We start from the raw sequence: 19658 nt of genomic DNA on the forward strand, positions 1-19658 counted from the left end.
GCTTATTGTAGAGAAATTAACATTACATGATCTGGCAACAGCTCTGGTGGACATCCCTGCAGTCAGCCTGCCAATTGCACACCTGTCTCTTATACACATCTAGATGTGTATAAGAGACAGCCACAGGGCCCTTTACCGCCCTCCTCGTCCCCGAAACGGCCCACCTGGGATGGCTTGTTGGTCTCCAGCCAGCCGTCAAACTCAGCTCTGGGTGTTTTGCGGGAGTCGAATACGATCCAGGGGTCCATGTCTGCAGCCATGGCCACTGCTGCAAAGTTCTCGGCGGACAGTGGCTCTTTGTTCTCCACCTCTGTCCCCTCCACTGTGACATCTACCTCCACCTGAACCTCCTCCATGGTGGAATCTCAACAAGGGGTTCCTGGGGTGGGTTCTCAGCAATGGTCAAACGGATGCACAATTTCGCTGTTGATAAGCATAAAGTTAGTTTGAGTAGGAAACGTTTTAAAACCCTGTTCACAAGAACTGCCTTGCAGTCAGTCATTCCCCAGCATGCATGCAATGAGTTCATGCAACCAAAGATAGAAGCTGTTATGCCCTAGCTTTTTTTGCCAGCTAGCTAGCTCGACGTTGGCATGACAATTATGTCGTTTAGAACTTGTGTGGTATTTATATTGTATACTGAACAAAAATATAAACGCAACATGCAACAATTTCAAAGATTTTACTGAGTTACAGTTCAWATAAGGAAATCAATAAATGAGGCCGTAATCTAGGCCCCCATGAATGGGCCTGGGAGGGCATAGGCCTACCACTTGAGAGCCAGGCCGACCCACTGTTGAGCCAGGCCCAGCCACTCAGAATGAACTTTTCCCCACAAAAGGAATTTATTACAGCCAGAAATACTCCTCAGCACCGCCTCAGACTATCCTGCAGGTGAAGAAGCCGGATATGTAGGTCCTGGGCTGGCGTGGTTACACTTGGTCTGCGGTTGTGAGGTCGGTTAGATGTACTGCCAAATTCTCTAAAAACGACATTGGATGGCGGCTTATTGTAGAGAAATTAACATTACATGATCTGAAAACAGATCATATTCCTGGTGGATATTCCTGCAGTCAGCATTCCAACTGCATGCTACCTCAAAACTTGAGACATCTGTGACATTGTGTTCTTTGACAAAACTGCACATTTTAGAGTGGCCGTTTATTCCCCCCAGCACAAGGTTCACCTGTGTAATGATTATGCCGTTTAATCAGCTTCTTGATATAACACACCTGTCAGGTGGGTGGATTATCTAGACAAAGAAGAAAGTGTCACTAACAGTGATGTAAACAAATTTGTGCACAACATTTGAGAGAAATAAGCTATCCCTTACAAAAAAAAGACGTACAAGTGCAGTAACTGCAGTCGACTGTGTTATTTTTAACGCAGCATTTGTAGCATCCTGCAGTTATACTGCATTCTAACTAGAGTTACCCTACTGTGTACTGCAGTTATACTACAATCTTTTTTCGTTAAGGGTTTTGTGTGTATGGGCAATTTCTGGGATCCTTTATTTCAGCTCATGAATATGAGGACCAACAATTTACATGTTGCGTTTATATTTTTGTTCAGTATACATGCATGAACATAGAACAACTTATAGTTGCTATAATAATGAAATATTTTCCTGTACCGAGAGGTTTTATATGCCAGCTACCAAGTCTAGGAGGTAGCTGGCCGCCTAGCAATGTTTCTGCTCAAGCTTCCATCATGATTTAAATGTCGCTAGCAAAACTTTATTGAAACACTCCGTATGGCAAAATAGCTTAGCTTAGCTATAGTAGCTTGGCTAACGTTATCTAGTAGAAAACGAGCAAAGTAAAAGTTGGGTGATGGGCTTTTRACTGTTTGTCACGTTCAGCCTGCAATGTTGGATTTTACCTCAACGCGACAGTACTTTGATAATGCAACAATCTGTGTTAGTTTATTATTTCACACTCGCGTGCTGTCTATTTGACCAGAGTGCAGGCTAGAAGAAATCGACGGAACGTGAGACCCTGCGGAACATCTCGAGAAGGCTACGTGCTAGGCTAGCTAGCTACCTACCCATTTGGGTGCGGGTTGGAGGGACATATAATAACAAAATATTGAAGATTGTTTTAAGTTAAACAGTTTATAAAATAATGCCCAGCAAAAAGAAAAAATACAATGCGAGATTCCCTCCGGTAAGTAGTTAAGCTTTGCTTGCTAAGCTGATAGCTAATTAACTTAATGATCTAAATCTGTGGAATGCTAGCTAGTTAGCTTGCTAACTTTAGATCAACAGTGCACCCATTAATATGATTTGTTCTAGGTATGTTGCTAGCTAGTTAGCAGACAAGAAGATAAAGCTAGTTAGTTGGATAACTTTGTAGTTAACAATGCGTATCTACAGCTCTAGCTATCTAACGGYAACGTTAGCTACCTAAGCTAGCCAGCCAGCCACTTGGGAGGGTGGCTATTAAAAAGGCATTGCTAGCCTAGTTTGTTCATTGTTGTTATTAAGTTTGCCTGCTGTACTAACTGATAGACGAGATTTAGTTATTGACCTAWACAAGTAGTAGCTAGCCTGTTAGCTAGGCCTGCTAGGGGTTTGTATCATTCAGAATAAGTGAGACATGATCGGGAAAATTGGAGGATGTAGCTAGCGTTGTAAATGCTTGCCAGATACTAGCATAAGTTGACAACAAACCAGTCCGCCTAGGAATGTCAAGTATGTGGACACCTGCTCGTCAAACATCTAATTCCAAAATCATGGTCATTAATATGGAGTTGGTCCCTCCCTTTGCTGCTATAACAGCCACTCTTCTTGGAAGGCTTTCCACTAGACATTGGAATATTGCTGTGGGGACTTGCTTCCATTCAGCCACGAGCATTAGTGAGGTTGGGCGATTAGGCCTGGCTCGCAGTCGGGTTCCAATTCATCCCAAAGATGTTCGATGGGGTTGAGGTCAGGGCTCTGCAGGCCAGTCAAGTTCTTCCACACCGATCAACAAACCATTTCTGTATGGACCTCGCTTTGTGCACGGGTGCATTGTCATGCTGAAACAGGAAAGGGCCTGCCCCAAACTGTTGCCACAAAGTTGGAAGCACGGAATCGTCTAGAATGTCATTGTATGCTGTAGCGCTAAGATATCCCTTCACTGGAACTAAGGCTGCGTAGTCCGAACCATGGAAAACAGCCCCAGACCATTATTCCTCCTCTACCAAACTTTACAGTTAGCACTATGCATTGGGGCAGGTAGCGTCCTCCAAACCCAGATTTGTCCGTCGAACTGCAAGATGGTGAAGCGTGATTCATCACTCCAGAGAACGTGTTTCCACTGCTCCAGAGTCCAATGGCAGCGAGCTTTACACCACTCCAGCCAACGCTTGGCATTGCGCATGGTGATCTTGCTTGGCCATGGAAACCCATTTCATGAAGCTCCCGACTAACAGTTCTTGTGCTGACGTTGCTTCCAGAGGCAGTTTGGAGCTCTGTAGTGAGTGTTGCAACCGAGGACAGACGATTTTTACGCGCTAGAGCACTCAATGGTCCCGTTCTGTGAGATTGTGTGGCCTACCACTTCGCGGCTGAGCCGTTGTTGCTCCTAGATGTTTTCAATTCACAATAACCGCACTTAGTTGACTGGAGCAGCTCTAGCAGGCCAGAAATTTGACAAATGGACTTGTTGGAAAGGTGTCTGAAATAGCCAAATCCATTCATTAGAAGGGGTGTCCACATACTTTTATATATATAATGCGTATAATGCTGCCGCTACTGTCAAATCGTGCTGAGCGAGGTAGCTAGATGTCTTTATTGTTGACCACCTCCCTGACTTCACGTGTGAGATGAGCCAAAACAGACAGGGCAGAAGCCAAGAACGTGCACGGTGGTCTCTAAAAAGGTAGCAACAGCTTCAAAATAAATAGGCCTATGGATTATATAATCATCACCATAACAAACAACTATCTCCCAGTGYGAATGTGTGATTTTTAGCTACCTATTGAGGTCATCACTTCTGCGCAGTACCTAAATCCTCAGATGCAAACGGATGGGAATAGACCTAGTTGAAAGTTATTTCGAGCATTTCTGTTGATAGCCTAGTTTTATTTGTTATCTAAATATGGTCAATGTGCTGGGCGTGTGTGGTTGGTTGATCCATTAGTAACTCGGCAATTATGCAGATACTCTAATGGTAGTAATCTTCAAAGCGCTCTCTCACTGACCTCTTCCCATTTTGATTACAGGCCAGGATTAAGAAGATTATGCAGACTGATGAAGAGATAGGCAAAGTGGCTGCCGCCGTTCCTGTCATCATATGTATCCGTTCTTCTCACCTGAAAGCTTCATCTGTATTTCATTGCAAGTTCACATGAACTGCATTTCAAAACATGTGTTTTTGCCAATGACAATATGGAGATTATAGGGTTAATTGTTTGTTGTGCCGTTTGAATGAAAAGTCATATGACTCACTGTTTTGACTTTTGAGGGGTCGTGTGCCTAGTAAGAGTCTAGCAATCACTCTTGAGTAGTTGTGAAATGTCTAACTGTTCAGTTATTGAAGCCCAAATAAACCACCYTGGTCCTGTGTGGATAGTGTCTACTTCCCCTTAACTCAACCACCAGCACGAGCTCTGGAGCTGTTCCTGGAGTCTCTCCTGACGAAAGCCTGTCAAGTCACCCAGTCCCGGAACGCAAAAACAATGACGACGTCACACTTGTAAGTCATGTATTCAGTTATCGGTGTTGGTCATAAGTCAGTAGGGCTACAGATTGTAATGTTCAGCGTTCTTGCCTATCGGTGCTTTTTGAAGCGATGGGAAAGTATTGTCTTTTTAAAACAATGCGTGTGTCTTGGTAGAAAACAGTGCATTGAGCTGGAGCAGCAGTTTGACTTCCTGAAGGACCTGGTAGCGGCAGTGCCGGACATGCAGGGCGAGGGAGAGGACAACCACGCAGAGGGARGGGAAAAAGTTGCACGCAGGTAACGGACCCTGAATGATACCAACTGTTGACTTGCATAGGATATTAATGATGGTCCACTAAAGCTTTGTGTGTTGGAAAATGTGTGAATTATGCAATCTTGACTTTGTACTTGGTGTCCTCCAGAGGTCGAAAGCCGGGGTCAGGCCGCAAGAACGGAGGAGTTGGCTGCAAGGGCAAGAAGCTATCAGGCACAGAGTCAGAGCAAGAGGTGGGTGTTGGCCTTAAATTTAGCAGCCACAAAGCATAAGCTTAGCTTAGATAACAGTAACGTTTTATAGTGGGCAATGTTAGTTTGGCTTGATGGCCAATTGAAGTTATCAGGTGTGATGGGGGGGAGTTTTGAGAGGGTAGCGTGAGAGGATAGAGGTTTATTTATCTTTTTGTTGCCATGGGAACAGGATGACTCTGAGGACAGCGAGACAGACGAGGATGAGGAAGACGGGTCTCAGTCAAGCACAAACCTGCAGCCACAATCACGATTCCACAGGTAATGGACATGGACACGCGCGCACACACAGTTAACCACCATGCAACTGTACTCTTTGCTAATGTGCTTTCCTGGGTCGTATTCAGGCATTACCTTTCCATTTCACACAGTTTCAAACCAGAACATGACCCTTTTGTGTGCGGGTACTATTACTAAGGTGTTGTCCCCTCTTCTGCCCTGTGCCACAGCCCAGACACCATGCCACCCCAGTACCTCCACATGGGCACCGCACAAGGGGGCCTGGCCATGCCCCTGGGCTCCTTTGCCCCCCACCCCTCGCTGATGGGTACCGCACCCCCACCTCCCCCCTCCATGCCGCACAAAGATGAAGACGATGATGACGAAGACTATGACTCTTAGCTCCCCCCGCTCTTTWACCTTTAATTTTCTCTTAAGTTCTTTTCTTCTGTGGCTGCATTGAGAAAGAGGTGAGTCTGGGCAGATGCTCACATGCAGCCCATTGTTAAGGAAAAGCCTCCATCAACTGGCAGTAAGGTGTGTAGACATGACAGCCGGCACCACTGAAGACGAGTAACCGGTTGTATATTGCGTTTAATTATTTGTTATTTTATTGTGGAGAAAAAATTAACCAGGTTGTTTTATCAAGACAGGTGGTTGTTCTATTTGGACTAAAAATGGCAGTTGATGTTCTGAAAGGCCCCCAGCCCAAGTACCGGTTTGATTAAGTCCCCCATTGTAGTTTGCACTTTGGTTATTCTCTCATCTCTCTCTGTTTTCTGCATGCGTCATTGGTGTTCAACAGACATATTACTCCGGTTCCATGTCCACTTCTTCTTCGTCTGCTCTGGTTCAGTTGAGATGATCAAGCTGTAATGCCTGTGCAGCCTACGTAGCCTCATAGAATACTGTACACACAGACACCTTCTCGAGATGAAGTCGGAGCAGCGGTTGGTCATATTTTGAAAGGGATCAGCACTTTCCTATAGCAAAAGGAGATGATTGTGAGGATTATGAATTTGGCAGAGCGGTTAGATCTTGGTCTTGCTTTCAGAGTTGGTCGTTATTGCACGTGGCTATTCCAATTTGTTAGGGTATGGGTAAGGAGATGTGTTTTACTGTAGGTTATGAATTCTTCTCAATGTGACTTGAGTTGAGGATTTTCCCCTTTTTAATGCAACTTTTTATGACGATAATTGATCCTCATGAAGACCTTGGCCGTTAGCTTACGTCAACCATATTCACATGTCATTATGCTAATGATTACAACTGCAATTGGTTGTTTTTGTTGATTTGAAATATGAGTGACAAGTCACTGCTTTTGAGGTAAAATATGTTGTTTTGTACCCCCCCCTCACCCCAACTATCTCCTTCTTGAAGACAGATATTTCTGTGCTGGCTATTCTTATCTGAAATGTACTGTGATGCTCCTGGACCATAACTTTGTTTTTAAAGTTGTTAAACATCTCACCTTTTCTTCTCACCTATAATTTGTTTTCAAAAATATATCGTACCCTCCCCCCACTTGGAATAAAATTCTCCTTTGTATTGTATTTTTCTTTTTCTCTCTTTTAGATTGTTTTAATGTACACATTGAAATGCAGCGAAGGATAGGGCTCCCGTTTCAGTGTCTCTTGATATGAAATGTTTAAAGGTAGGCCGTTGAACTTGACACTGTATGTACAATTTTAACATTCTTTTTATTTTGTATAGGTGAAATAAAGTTCAGATTTCAATAAAACACTGCCCAACTTGTTTTTTTTCTTTTACATCAAATGGCATGAGATATTTTACCAAGTGTATCTGTGATATTACAAGCCACAATGCCATAAGCTATTTGTTGTTGAGTCCATTGAAACTGGCAATGAACTTCATTCCATTGGCACCTAAGTGAAACATTGCACAAGGCTTCACCTTACGACTACACAGGAGTGTTACACATCCTTTGTGTTCAACCCAAACCCATCCTACATTCTCTGAACTTCCCATTCCCATATGGAAAATCTGTACGTTTCTCTCGAAGCCGCCTTCATGTCTCCTCCAAATACTTCCTGTCTCAGACTCCAGGTATAGAATAGAAATGGCCGACCATGCATTGGTACTCCTACGAAGTGTGTATAAACGTTTGACAATGGATGTTTGTCACCACAGCTGATGTGATGTGTGTTTTCCCCTGTCAGGGCCATGTCGTTATCAACAGAATAGGCAAGGTGATTGAAGTGCAAGCCAGCACAGGTCTGTTCTGTGGGAGAGACTCCCATGGAGAGAAGATTTGATTCGATTAGAAACACTGAACAAAGAAAACACTCTTTCTGAAAAGACAGTTCATTTTTTGTTCTCCGTGTGCACTGTGAACCCACACCCTTCCCTCCTGAGTTTGGTTTCATATTGTAAATGTAGCAGCAGGCCTGGCTCGGCCACCAGGCCACAAAAACAACTGCCTTCTTCCTGCACAAGTGATGAGTCAGCGCTGGGTAGCAGGGGGTGGGGGTGTTTGGCCTGGTTATGGGAGGGGATTTACTTTCGAGGGCGGCGGAGCAACAAAGGCCTGCCATGGGACAGGGGAGCCATCAAAGGTCTCAGAAGGAAGCACACTGTTTCCACACAGCAGCACAGGGCAAAGGTGCCCTAGGTGGCAAAGTTTCAGGTTTCGTCTGTCTCAGACCCAAATAGCGTGACATGTTTTATGTTATTTCAATAGAAGCCCCTCGTCAGGGAAACAGCTACACTAAAGTGATGACAAGTGTTTTATGTACACTTTTGCATATTACATCGTGCATCATTAACCTCATTAGTATTGGAGACTATGTAACCCATTATAGGCCTTATTAACTGAATTATATTTATATCTCGACATTTGCACGTTGGACCACTAACTAGCCCCAAGGCAACATACAACCCAATCAAATTGTGACACTTGGTCGATAACAATTAACTGCCTAATACCACGTCATTCTTCTGCGCGCCAAATACTTATGTATTTATTTCTCACACAGATATTCCAGTGAACCTCAAATATAGAAAACGTGAATTAGTCCCCATATTACTGCTTCCTCCACCAGAACGCGAGTTGCGTTGTTTCTGTCACCTTGGGGCGTATTCATTCCGCCGATTCTGTTGTAAAAACGTTTCTTAAATGTAAGCAAACGAAAAGAAAATGGGGAGTGACCTAACTGAATTTGTCCAAAATAAACTCTGGGTTTAGTTGCAGAACGGAAGCACTGTTTGGCCTAATGGATAGTTCGTTTTGCATGGCCCCGTACCCCGGGTGAGTGGAGATAATATTTAAGGACCAATGGAATGGTCAAAAATCTACTGACTCCGCCCAGGGGCAACGGACCATGAAACACGAAATCGCCCAATGCTTACACCCCTGAAGCTTTCTTTTCCTGCTGGGAAAAAAGTTACTAAACCACACCCTCTTCTCTGACTGTAGGCACAGATGTAGAGTGGTTCGAGAACGGAACGACGGCTAAAGGAAGTGGGGACATGATAACAATATGACGCTTTTTGGACATCGATAATAACAACGAGCTTGTCACTAAAGTATCGTTACGCACGACGGACAACATATGATTTGTTTCCGGAGTGCGGTTCTCTTTAAAAAAGTAGACTCAGGAGCAGGATCGTACAGTTCTTCCTGTTGCCAACTCGGTGGATATAAAGTTCTTATGGAATATACCGACTTGTACAATTGAGACATTGTATATCACCATCGGGCGAGACAGCAAATATGGATACAGTTGGGCAAACGGATGTGAGATTTGTTGACAGAACGCATAGAAGTTTCGTCCAGATACCGTTGGTCGTGCTGTGGGTTTAGGGCGAGTTGGTCAGCTTTGAAATTTGCGGTAAAGCACGGGGTTCGCCTGACTGAACGCTCCTTTCCTGCTATTCTTCTCGTCTTTTCAGCGCTTCCTGCTTATGATGGCCACGGCACTTAATGGCTAAAAATACTGAACTCTAAATGGACAACTAAATGGAGTTGAGCTCTTTTGTTGAGATTATTATTGTCCAATGTTCTTGACATTTTATAACCACCGGATGCTAATTTTAGTGACTGATCCATCCAGTTTTCTGCACATTCTTGGTTTTGTTATAATGGATTAAGTTCCCCTTTATTTCAAATTCCAATCTCAGCACATACTCATTGGTTAATATGTGACTGTGTGGTATAATACTAGAGTAATTAAGTGAGCTATGTGCTCAAACCACACATTGAAACACCACAAGTTAAGTATCAACTTGCTTTATGGAGACAATTCTGCCATTTTACAAATTGGAACACTTGGCAGAACTGGACACATACATGGCCTTTGTTTGATCGTTGCCAGCTCCAATGGAAACATAAGCAGTCCATGTCGAGTCGGATGAGAGGCGCTTTTTATCCTGTTATCTTTGAACACTGTTGTGTTCCTGTTGGCCAGGCCTTTGAACACATTTCACTGGTCCCTGATGAACCAACTAGATACAGAGGAACGGGAGAGTGGTGCAATAAAGTACTCTATTGTACTTTATTTTGAAAATCTAACCCAGTGTCTGAACATTTGCTCATTGTGGCTCCATGGAGCCGCTGAAGAACATTTTTAGCCGCGGCCCACTGTCGAACTGGAAAGGTTTGGATCAATCGCAAAAAGGAAACTTCACCAATACCGTGTGGACGGCTTTATTCGACTATGAGGCGTCTGGTAAAGACGAGCTCACCCTCCACAAAGGTGACCTGGTGGAAGTTCTGTCGCTGGACTCTGAGATATCCGGTGACGAGGGCTGGTGGGCGGGCAAAGTCAACAACAAAGTGGGCATCTTTCCCTCGAACTACGTCTCCTTCAAGCCTCCTTCATATGGGAAACTGCAGGGCAGTGGAGTCGGGGAGCTTGGGCCAGCCGTGGTGGGGGAGTTTGAACCTGAGGCTGTGGATTTCAGGGAACTGAGCCTCGAGGAGGTCATTGGGGTCGGAGGCTTCGGCAAGGTGTATCGCGGTACATGGCGAGGTGGGCTGGTGGCCGTGAAGGCGGCCCGCCAGGATCCGGATGAGGACATAAGCGTGACGGCGCAGAACGTGCGCCAGGAGGCTCGGCTGTTTGCCATGCTCACTCATCCCAACATCATCGCTCTCAAAGGGGTTTGCTTACGGGAACCCAACTTGTGCCTCATCATGGAGTACGCATCCGGTGGCGCACTGAGCCGAGCATTGGCCGGGCGACGCATCCCGCCGCACGTCCTGGTCAACTGGGCGGTGCAGATCGCCAGGGGCATGCTCTACCTGCACACGGAGGCCATTGTTCCTGTCATCCACCGTGACCTTAAGTCTAACAACAGTAAGTCCCTGCACTAGGCCGTCTATGTCCAGAGTTGTTTTTTTTACGATGCACAGTGGTTGAACATTGTTATAGACAACACCTAGTGAGACCCAGAAGGTCATATCCAGGTGAATTAGTGGCATTTCCTTAGCTCCATGACAAACTATCAAGTTCAGTTTCACCTGTTCACTTGGCTCTGAGTGAAATGGTGGTAGGCTACCTATTTGCTGGGGATTTTGACCTACAGGACTCAGGCAGGGGATTGTCAGGACATGTGCACTGCAGGCTAGGGTATATGTTGTATCACCACAAGATACACCACACAGTTTGCCTTTGATAAAGCTCTATTCCCCCCCCCCCTCAACTATAATATCGACTTTAATAACTAACAATTTACAAGCACAAACATCCCACCTTTTAGACAAATGCAATTTTACAATTTCTTATTGTTGTTTCATTGTCGAGAAGGAACCTGAACGTAAGCGTTTCGTTGGACGATGTATACCATACTTATCCCGTACCTGTGACTAATTAAAGTTTTTAAACTTGATTGTGAAAGTCTAGTGAGCATTTCTCGATAACGAGACCAGCTGCTTCGCAAGCAAAGGTCAAGAATTGTAGTGGATGCATTTCAAGTCCGTCACAATTCACTCTTTGGACTTAATAACAGTGATTTAGGTGTTTTGGGCTCTGGCCACGTAGACCTATCCCATGGACCATGGCCTTTGGACCACATCAAATAGATGTCGTGAAGGTGATAAAGATAGAATTCAACTCTCTCAATCCATAACAAACGGTTGTTGGAACTGTCAGGCTGAGTGTGTCTAAGTAACATTGATATTCAAAACACAAGGCCACCTGAATTCACACACAGAGGCAAAACCATTATTATACCTTTGACAAGTCCAATAATCCATGTCAGAGGCTCGGCAATGTTCAGGGTTTGTAATTGTTCAGCATCCTCTCTTTTATCGTTTGTTCGAATCACAAAATAATCCCTCTGAACAGCCACGTTACCTTACGCAAAATATCAAGGTTATTTTTTTAGTTGGACTAGAGACCGGCACCGCTTCTTAGAATATGGGCCTTGGTAGGTTGGTGTTAGAAGTTTTATACCCAGTTTCAAGGTTTTCGGTCACACCTAACCCTAGTTAGGCCAAAGTATCACTGTTTCAGTACATCTTCATTGATTCTCACAATGCACAATCCTTTCACTTGTTCCACTGCACCTATCCTTTCTCAACCCTCTACTTGCTTCAAGGCCCAGGACAATTACTTTTTCACTTTAATATGTCTGCCAAACAAAGACCATTGATTTCAAAGTTTAACAAACCATACAACTCTAAGCACAAGGACTACTTTGAAACATTTCCAAAAAAACACATTTTAGTAGAAGAACTGTGCGGATTAAACTTTGGTAACGGAATTTCGATAAACTCTGTCTCAGGTTTTTATGCGACCACGTTTTCCAAAAACTCTTAAATATCCACTCCGAATTAAGATTGAAAGATGTCTGCAGAAATACTGGAGACTGACATGGCACCTTGAGTTTGAAAAACTCTCTTATTATTGAACTCCAGTAAGTGAAGTGGATTCACACCCAGTAACAGAATTTCATCATGGGTCTCTGGCCTGTACTAAACAGAAATGGATAAACATTTAATTGTCATGTTTCACAAGTTTTGACATCACAGCGCAGAACAGCAGAGTACAGTAGAGTACGATGCAGCACAGAGAGTACAGTACAATATACTGCACTATACTCCACTTTTCTCTACTGTACTACTGTATTGTAGTGTACTGTACCCTACTGTGCTCTACTCACTGTACTGTGCTATCCAAACTTGTGAAATATACTTGTGAAGTATCTATGATGGGGTCCAGATTTGGTCCGGTCCGTCTGTGGACGTTAACATCAAGGCCGGGGTGGACTGACCAAATTTCATCTGCTTTTCAACATCCATGGACTTCCGGTGTCGGTCCGTGCTCAGTGGTTGAGGATGCTGGTTACAGTAAATGGAAAGAGAGGGGGCTTACGGGTAGGTGTCAGTTAGAGCTGGGAGAGGTGACATTAAACTGGAGAGAGAGGGATGGAGGAGTTTTTAATACTCTTTGTTTGACCACCAGACAACAGAAAGCGAAATAAAACCGTTATGAGCTGAACATAACAGTATGTCAGTGGAAGGGAAAACAGTAGCAGGTGACCCAACTGTAGTTTGTAACGATGATGAGTTCCCATTGTTACCAATTCATTTGCGGGAATTCCGTTACTGAATTACGAGTTTTTAAATCGCTAAATTCATATACAAATTTGATATCAGTAAAATCACTAACTTATTGGTAGGTCTACCATTACCTGTTACATATTTAAACTTTCATTATCCTCCATGAAGGAGAGAAATGTGAAAATATCTTAAGGATAGGATAGGTTTTTGGAAAGGAATTACAAGGCAATATTTCTTAAACTTACTGAAGGTAAACAATTTCTCAAACTAAATATAAATGTTTATTAGTTTGCAGGGGTCTTTACGTCAAAATGATTATGTTTTGATGTGTTTCTGATACCTTTTTAAGACCATTTCTGGTAGATGTTTTGTACGTACCCATTTTCCATCTGTTTATCCAGAAATCAAAGCCGTATAGCAAATTTTTAAGATGGAAAATGTATCTATGCCTTCATTTCCCAAAAATATAGACTCTCTTAGCTTTCATTTGACACCAAATTTGATACACTCCTATGAACTTCAATTGTTGTTGCTCATGGGTCCTTTTTAGATGGAAATGCCCCCCACTGTTCAGACTGAGCAGACATTAACGAAACCCACTGGACTGGAAAACACCCATGTTGTGTAAAGAAAAGCTTTTTAAATGCAGGGTTTATAGGCTATATGGAGCGACACATCCAACGCAGTCCCTCTACCTCCTACCGTACGTTTTTTTATTCTTCTCTGAAGCTTTGTCCCAGACCTGCCTTTACTTGTCTCTATCCTGCTGTTTGGGGAAGGAGACGTCTGTTTTAGAGAGGAGAGGGAGAGAGAGAGATCTTCCTTCAGTGTTTCACCAGTCACTTTAAAGTGTACGGGAGAACCAAGGAGAAAGGTACACACTATTCAAGTTGGCGCCATTGAAAATACAATGAGGTTCGAGCTTCTAAAATTGGACACAAACCACTGACACACAGCGAGGCCTTAGATTCAATAAGTCACAGTAAGTGAAAGGAAACGGTTGTCAAGTTCAGAGAAAAAGACGTTCACTACACGATAACAATGATTTTAAAGTGAATTAAAGGCATTATTTAGTGGACTGTTGCAATGACAGAGCTGTGTTGAAGCAGAAGTTATCTATTTTTTTTTTTTTTTTTTACAACCAAACCTCTATTTCATGTAGATGACATGTTATAGAAGGGTCCAGACCAGTAGTGGTGCGTGGGTAAAATCACTGAGGAAGCCAAGCCAGTAAAAAAGCCATATTACAACCTATGTTGTGATAATTGCATAGTTTTGCTATATAACAACCTCGATATACAATAAGGCCATGACAACAGAAGACATCAGTCACACAGCGGCGAAATAATGCATCCAAACAGATACTTTTGGTCATGTAGTGTATGTGGACAACTGCTCTTCGAACATCTCATTCCAAAATCATGGGCATTAATATGGAATTGGTCCCTCCCCTTTGCTGCTATAACTGCCTCCACTCTTCTGGGAAGGCTTTTCCACTAGATGCTGGAACATTGCTGTGGGGACTTGCTTCCATTCAGCCACGAGCATTAGTGAGATTTGGCACTGATGTTGGGCGATTAGGCCTGGCTCGCAGTTGGCGTTCCAATTCATCCCAAAGGTGTTTGATGGGGTTGAGGTCAGGGCTCTGTGCAGGCAAGTCAAGTTCTTCCACACCGATCTCAACAAACCATCTCTGTATGGACCTCGCTTTGTGCACGGGGCATTGTCATGCTGAAACAGGAAATGACCTTCCCAGAACTGTATCCACAAAGTTGGAAGCACAGAATCGTCTAGAATGTCATAGTAGCATTAAGATTTCCCTTCACTGGAACTAAAGGGCCTAGCCCGAACCATGAAAAACAGCCAAAGACCATTATTCCTCCTCCACCAAACTTTACAGTTGGCATTATGCATTAGGGCAGGTAGCATTCTGCTGGCATCCGCCAAACCCAGATTCGTCCGTCGGACTGCCAGATGGTGAAGCGTGATTCATCACCCCAGAGAACAGAATTCCACTGCTTCAGAGTCCAATGGCGGCGAGCTTTACACCACTCCAGCTGATGTTTGGCATTGTGCAGCTGCTCAGCCATGGAAACCCATTTCATGAAGCTCCCAATGAACAGTTTTTGTGCTGACGTTGCTTCCAGAGGCTGTTTGGAACTCGGTAGTGATAGACAATTTCTACTAGCTTCAGCACTCTGCGATCCCGTTCTAAGAGCTTGTGTGGCCTACCACTTTGGCTGAGCCGTTGTTGCTCCTAGACGTTTGCACTCCACAATAACAGAACTTACAGTTGACGGGGACAGCTCTAGCAGGGCAGAGATTTTACAAACCGACTTGTTGTAAAGGTGGCATCCTATGACGATGCCACGTTGAATGTCACTGTGCTCTTCAGTAAGGCCATTCTACTGCCACTGTTTGTCTATGGAGATTGCATGGCGGTGTGCTCGATTTTATACCCCTGTCAGCAACTGGTGGCAGAAATAGCCGAATCCACTAATTTGATGGAGTGCCCACATGCTTTTGTTTGTATTTATAGTGTATGTCACCTGCAGAATGGTCAAACAAGTTCATGTTTAGTGTTACCGCAATTTAGTGTTACCGCAAGTCAGCACAAAGACAACAGACACTCCAGTATTCCAGCACCATTTCAACTTAAACATTATCAAATCAACAAGGCTATATATAAACTTAAGCTTCTGTCCATGGTACTGATTTGTGGTGTGTGCGCAAGTTAAACAAAACATGTTGACTCACCCTACTTGTAGACTGGTTGAAAGCCAATGCCATCCTCCTCTCTTTCATGTTGGCAAAACGTTGATGGCTCTGTCATTGTTAGTTTTCGTTGTCATAGTCTGCCTAGCTAAAATGCTTGCTAGCCTGACTTCCTCGCATGGGCAACAATGAACCACTAAGTTAGCTAGGTTAACGTTAGCTAGTTAACGTAAGCCTACTTGGCTAGAAATTGAACTTCAATCGTCTCAGGCCAGTGGCACAACAAATTAATTTATGTTTGGATCAGAATCGCCATCAAAATCATTGGCCTGTACAGAGATTTAAGTCAAAACCACAAGTCCAAATCACCATCTCCATCCATGGCTTAGGAACGGGACGATTTAGAAAGTTAGCTACCGCAGGACATCAACACAAGCAGACCTGAAACTGACACGTTTTTTTCTGAAAATGACATTTTGCAGAGAAAGTGATTTAATTGGTCTGAAGCCAAATCCAAACTGGCCACCAGGACAACACACAGTTGAGCTCAGCTCAACGCTGATTGGCTAATTATTTTATAGTTTTTCTTTTATCAAGGGAGGCCAAATGCTTGTTGGCATCAGTCAATCAAACACTATGGCGGCAACATGTTATACTCTTTTGGTCCAGACGCGTCCAGACAGCATCAGATACAAAGGCTACACATACTGAGACGAGGGGCGCTGTTTCCCTCGCTCAGATGATTTCTCCGCTGAGGTTCAGCCACTTGCAAATTGACAGATGATGAAAACGCAGAGAGACGAAAAATACATCATTTTATAATTTTTTTGTTGGTCAAATATTTGGGGAAGCCCGGCTTCCCTTGGCATCCATGAATACACGCCACTGGTCCAGACACACACATTTTGTGATTTCACATGTTTTTGAGAAACTTACCCCGAACAGAAAGTCACTTCCTCATCCCCGTTGTGTAGTATGGGGGTCTGACAAAATGTCATATAACGTTGCAGACACATTTCGGAATGTCACAATTTCACGTGAAGAACATCTGAAGACCTGCATCACTATACTGAGGGCGTTGCCGTTTCTAAAAGGACGTATTTGGGTGTTTTTTTGGGACCCCCATACTACACAACAAGGATGAGGAAGTGATTTGCTCTTTTTGCCGTAAGTTTCTCAAAAACGTGAAATCACAAAAAAGTGTCTGGATGCTATAACATGCCATTTACATCAAAAGTAGATATTTGGTTGTAAAAATGTAAATGTGTCCTTTTTAAGGGTTGAAGACACTTTCTATAGGTGTAGAGATTTATTAAGATAAAAGCCTGTAGCTTTGTGTTACAAATCAGTGAAGCTGATTGTACTTACTGCGTGAATGGAAGATGCTGATTAAACAGGATCATTGAAGGAAGTGCACACACAGGAAGGCCTTGGATGCAGGCCAGGGGCCAGAACTGGAATTCTGTTGAAAGTAAATACAGATTAAGGTACAGCAGAGGAGGCTCTTCCTCTCGCATTCCCAGTACCAGCCCACACACGCAAGTGACTGTGTGTACATACACACACATATACCTTGGGCCCCCTTATCAGTCAGTCATTGACACATCGGCCCTCAGACACACACACACACACACACAATCAGTCATAAACACATTGGCTCCCATACATTATATTTACACCCACTTTAAAAATACACTATAGTTTGAAATCACGTGGAAAATGCCACACTAAGCATTGGTGGAGTCAAACTAAACTTAATGGCCCTTTAAAAAAAAAAAAAAAGAAGAACCACAGTTTTAGTAGATCTTGGAACAACATGTTTTTTTTTTCCCCTCCCAGAGTGGATAAGTATCTGATACATCCGTATACCACCAGTATGTTTTCGTTCAGGGTCCTTAGCGCCGCAACACAGCACACTGAAAACATCCCGTGTGTTGCTCTGCACTCTCAGACACACACTGGCAGCCTCTCGCTACTCACACACTCGTTCTCACACACAGCAACATTCCCAAATTCACTGAGGAGAATTACGAGGGCAATTTGGACATTTAGCCCGTACCATGGGAGGTATTCAGGCCAGGAAGTAGAGACATTTTGAACTTGATAAACCCCTGAAATGCAACCTGTATTTCTATAAGTCTGGCATGTTGACTTTTATCATCTGTAGCAGGGGCTGCTGAGGCAATAGAGTAGCTTTGCCAGTCAAGTCTATTGTCAGAGACAAACAATACTAGGCTAAAGAGTGCTGATCTAGGATCAGGTCCCCCTGTTTTTGTCATCTTTTTCATAATGATCTAAGAAGGCAAAACTGATTCTAGATCAGTACTCCTACTCTGAGACACTGTATGAATACAGGCCCTGATATGGACATTTTGAAAGTAAATCCAAGAGGTATTGTATGTAAATTAAATGGTTAGAGATACCAACTGGGGCTTGACCGTTATGGCCAGTTAGTCATTTGAAATAAAACAATGTATCTGTGGCTTTTTAAGTGAGAGCTGTACTTTGTAGTTAACTGGGTAAATGGGTCATGGGATGAGTGGGAGGAGACGGTACTCGTAAATTCAAATCAATAACTCATCTGCGTATTCAAACCCGAAAGCACACTATATTCTGTTTTGTGGAGGAAATAGCCTCCAACTGGAATGAGATCCTGGTCTTGGAGAGAGAAACATGTAGCCACAAATCGACTGAATAAATGACCTTGCTGTAGGTCAATTCCCGTCTTCTATCTTCAATCAGTAAAAAAAGAAAGTGGAACACAAAGTTGATAGCCGTTCTTGTTTGTCGTTGAAACGACAACGTTCCAGCCCCCAATCTGCAGTAGCAAACGCAGCCGACAGACAGTGGCAAGGAAATACTCCACCGGCCTCAATAGGAACAAGCCTGTCCTTATCCTTTTCACTGACATCTTCAATACCAGTGTGTTGCTGCCTAACAGGAATCACCTGTGATTGGGTGGCAGTGCCAGGTTCTGTGGAGGAGGCCAGGGCAAGGCTCAGCTGTGTTCCCATTGGAACAGTGTCTGGCTGACTGTGATAAGAGTGCAGTAGGCCCAGGAAGGGTGAGGGTAGCTGGCCTCCCCTCTAGCTCTGTGTTCCCTTCTCTTTATTTTGGAAATGCCGGGCAGGCTGCATCCTGAGATCCCAGGGTCTGATTGGCATAGGGAGGGAGGGGGGCAGGTTGGAGCTGGCACGGGATTTCCCATACACACACTGTTGGCTTGGATACACACATGCATGGATACACACACATGCACGGACAGTATGTGTACACACACTCAACTAATAGTTCCAGAATAATATGCTGTGTGGAACAGCGAGCAGGAGGATGAGGGCCTGGACAACACAACTCCAGGGAATGAGAGGAGTGAGGGACCAAACGAGACACTAAGTTCACACCGCAGAAGATGTGGAGAGGGTTCCTAAACCCAGGGAATCAGGGAGAGATCTTTTCCAAGGTTTACGCCTAGTTCTCTCTCACTAGCTTGGTTTGGCATCTTTTTTTCTATAGTGAGCCGATGGTGAATTCGTACCATTGGTTGATATTTGGCTAGAATGATTTGACTAATTGTCCTGTATTATGCTTCTCTGTACCTGAGCATTTGCATGTGTGTATGCAGCTGTTGTACTAGAGTCGAGCAGTGGAGGCTGCTGAGGGGAGGACGGCTCATAAAAATGTCTGGATCGGCACAAATGGAATGGCATCAAACGCATTGAAAACAAATTTGATACCATTCCACTTATTCCAATCCAGCCATTATCACGAGCCTGTCCTCCCCAATTAAGGTGGCACCAACCGGTGTAGTCGAGGTATGTTTATCATACTGCTACATTTTTTTGTTGTCCCTCTCAGTAAGTTGAAACTGATTTATCTGTTCCAGTGCCGTTCTACACGATTGTGCAAACATTAGAAGATTTCTTGTCAATCAAACCTCGATAACTAGCTAGATCAATGCACGACATCGGGCCGTCACATTGTACTATGTCGTATAAAGGGGGCCGTCTTTCAAAAAGTAGGAAGTA

The 19658-nt window shown here is 43.8% G+C and overlaps 2 protein-coding genes across 2 annotated transcripts in view; both read left to right on the forward strand.

Annotated features, from left to right (window-relative positions):
* The first annotated feature begins 1745 nt into the window (after positions 1-1745).
* LOC111960316 (dr1-associated corepressor) lies at positions 1746-6122 on the forward strand. The gene is made up of 7 exons (XM_023982279.2): positions 1746-2165; positions 4210-4282; positions 4589-4682; positions 4824-4946; positions 5072-5156; positions 5347-5435; positions 5624-6122. Exons 1-7 carry the CDS (start codon positions 2124-2126, stop codon positions 5793-5795), a joined length of 678 nt encoding a protein of 225 aa, XP_023838047.1. The 5' UTR covers positions 1746-2123; the 3' UTR covers positions 5796-6122.
* Positions 6123-8778: 2656 nt separating this feature from the next.
* The window catches only part of LOC111960239 (mitogen-activated protein kinase kinase kinase 11), a 35453-nt gene continuing 24573 nt past the window's right edge, over positions 8779-19658 (forward strand). Inside the window, exon 1 of the mRNA XM_023982146.2 lies at positions 8779-10711. Within this exon, the coding sequence (XP_023837914.1) occupies positions 9958-10711 (754 nt within the window). The 5' untranslated portion in view covers positions 8779-9957. The remainder of the gene's footprint in view (positions 10712-19658) is intronic.

The sequence above is a fragment of the Salvelinus sp. IW2-2015 genome, linkage group LG37, assembly GCF_002910315.2.
Source record: "Salvelinus sp. IW2-2015 linkage group LG37, ASM291031v2, whole genome shotgun sequence".
In the NCBI taxonomy this organism is placed as follows: Eukaryota; Metazoa; Chordata; class Actinopteri; order Salmoniformes; family Salmonidae; genus Salvelinus; species Salvelinus sp. IW2-2015.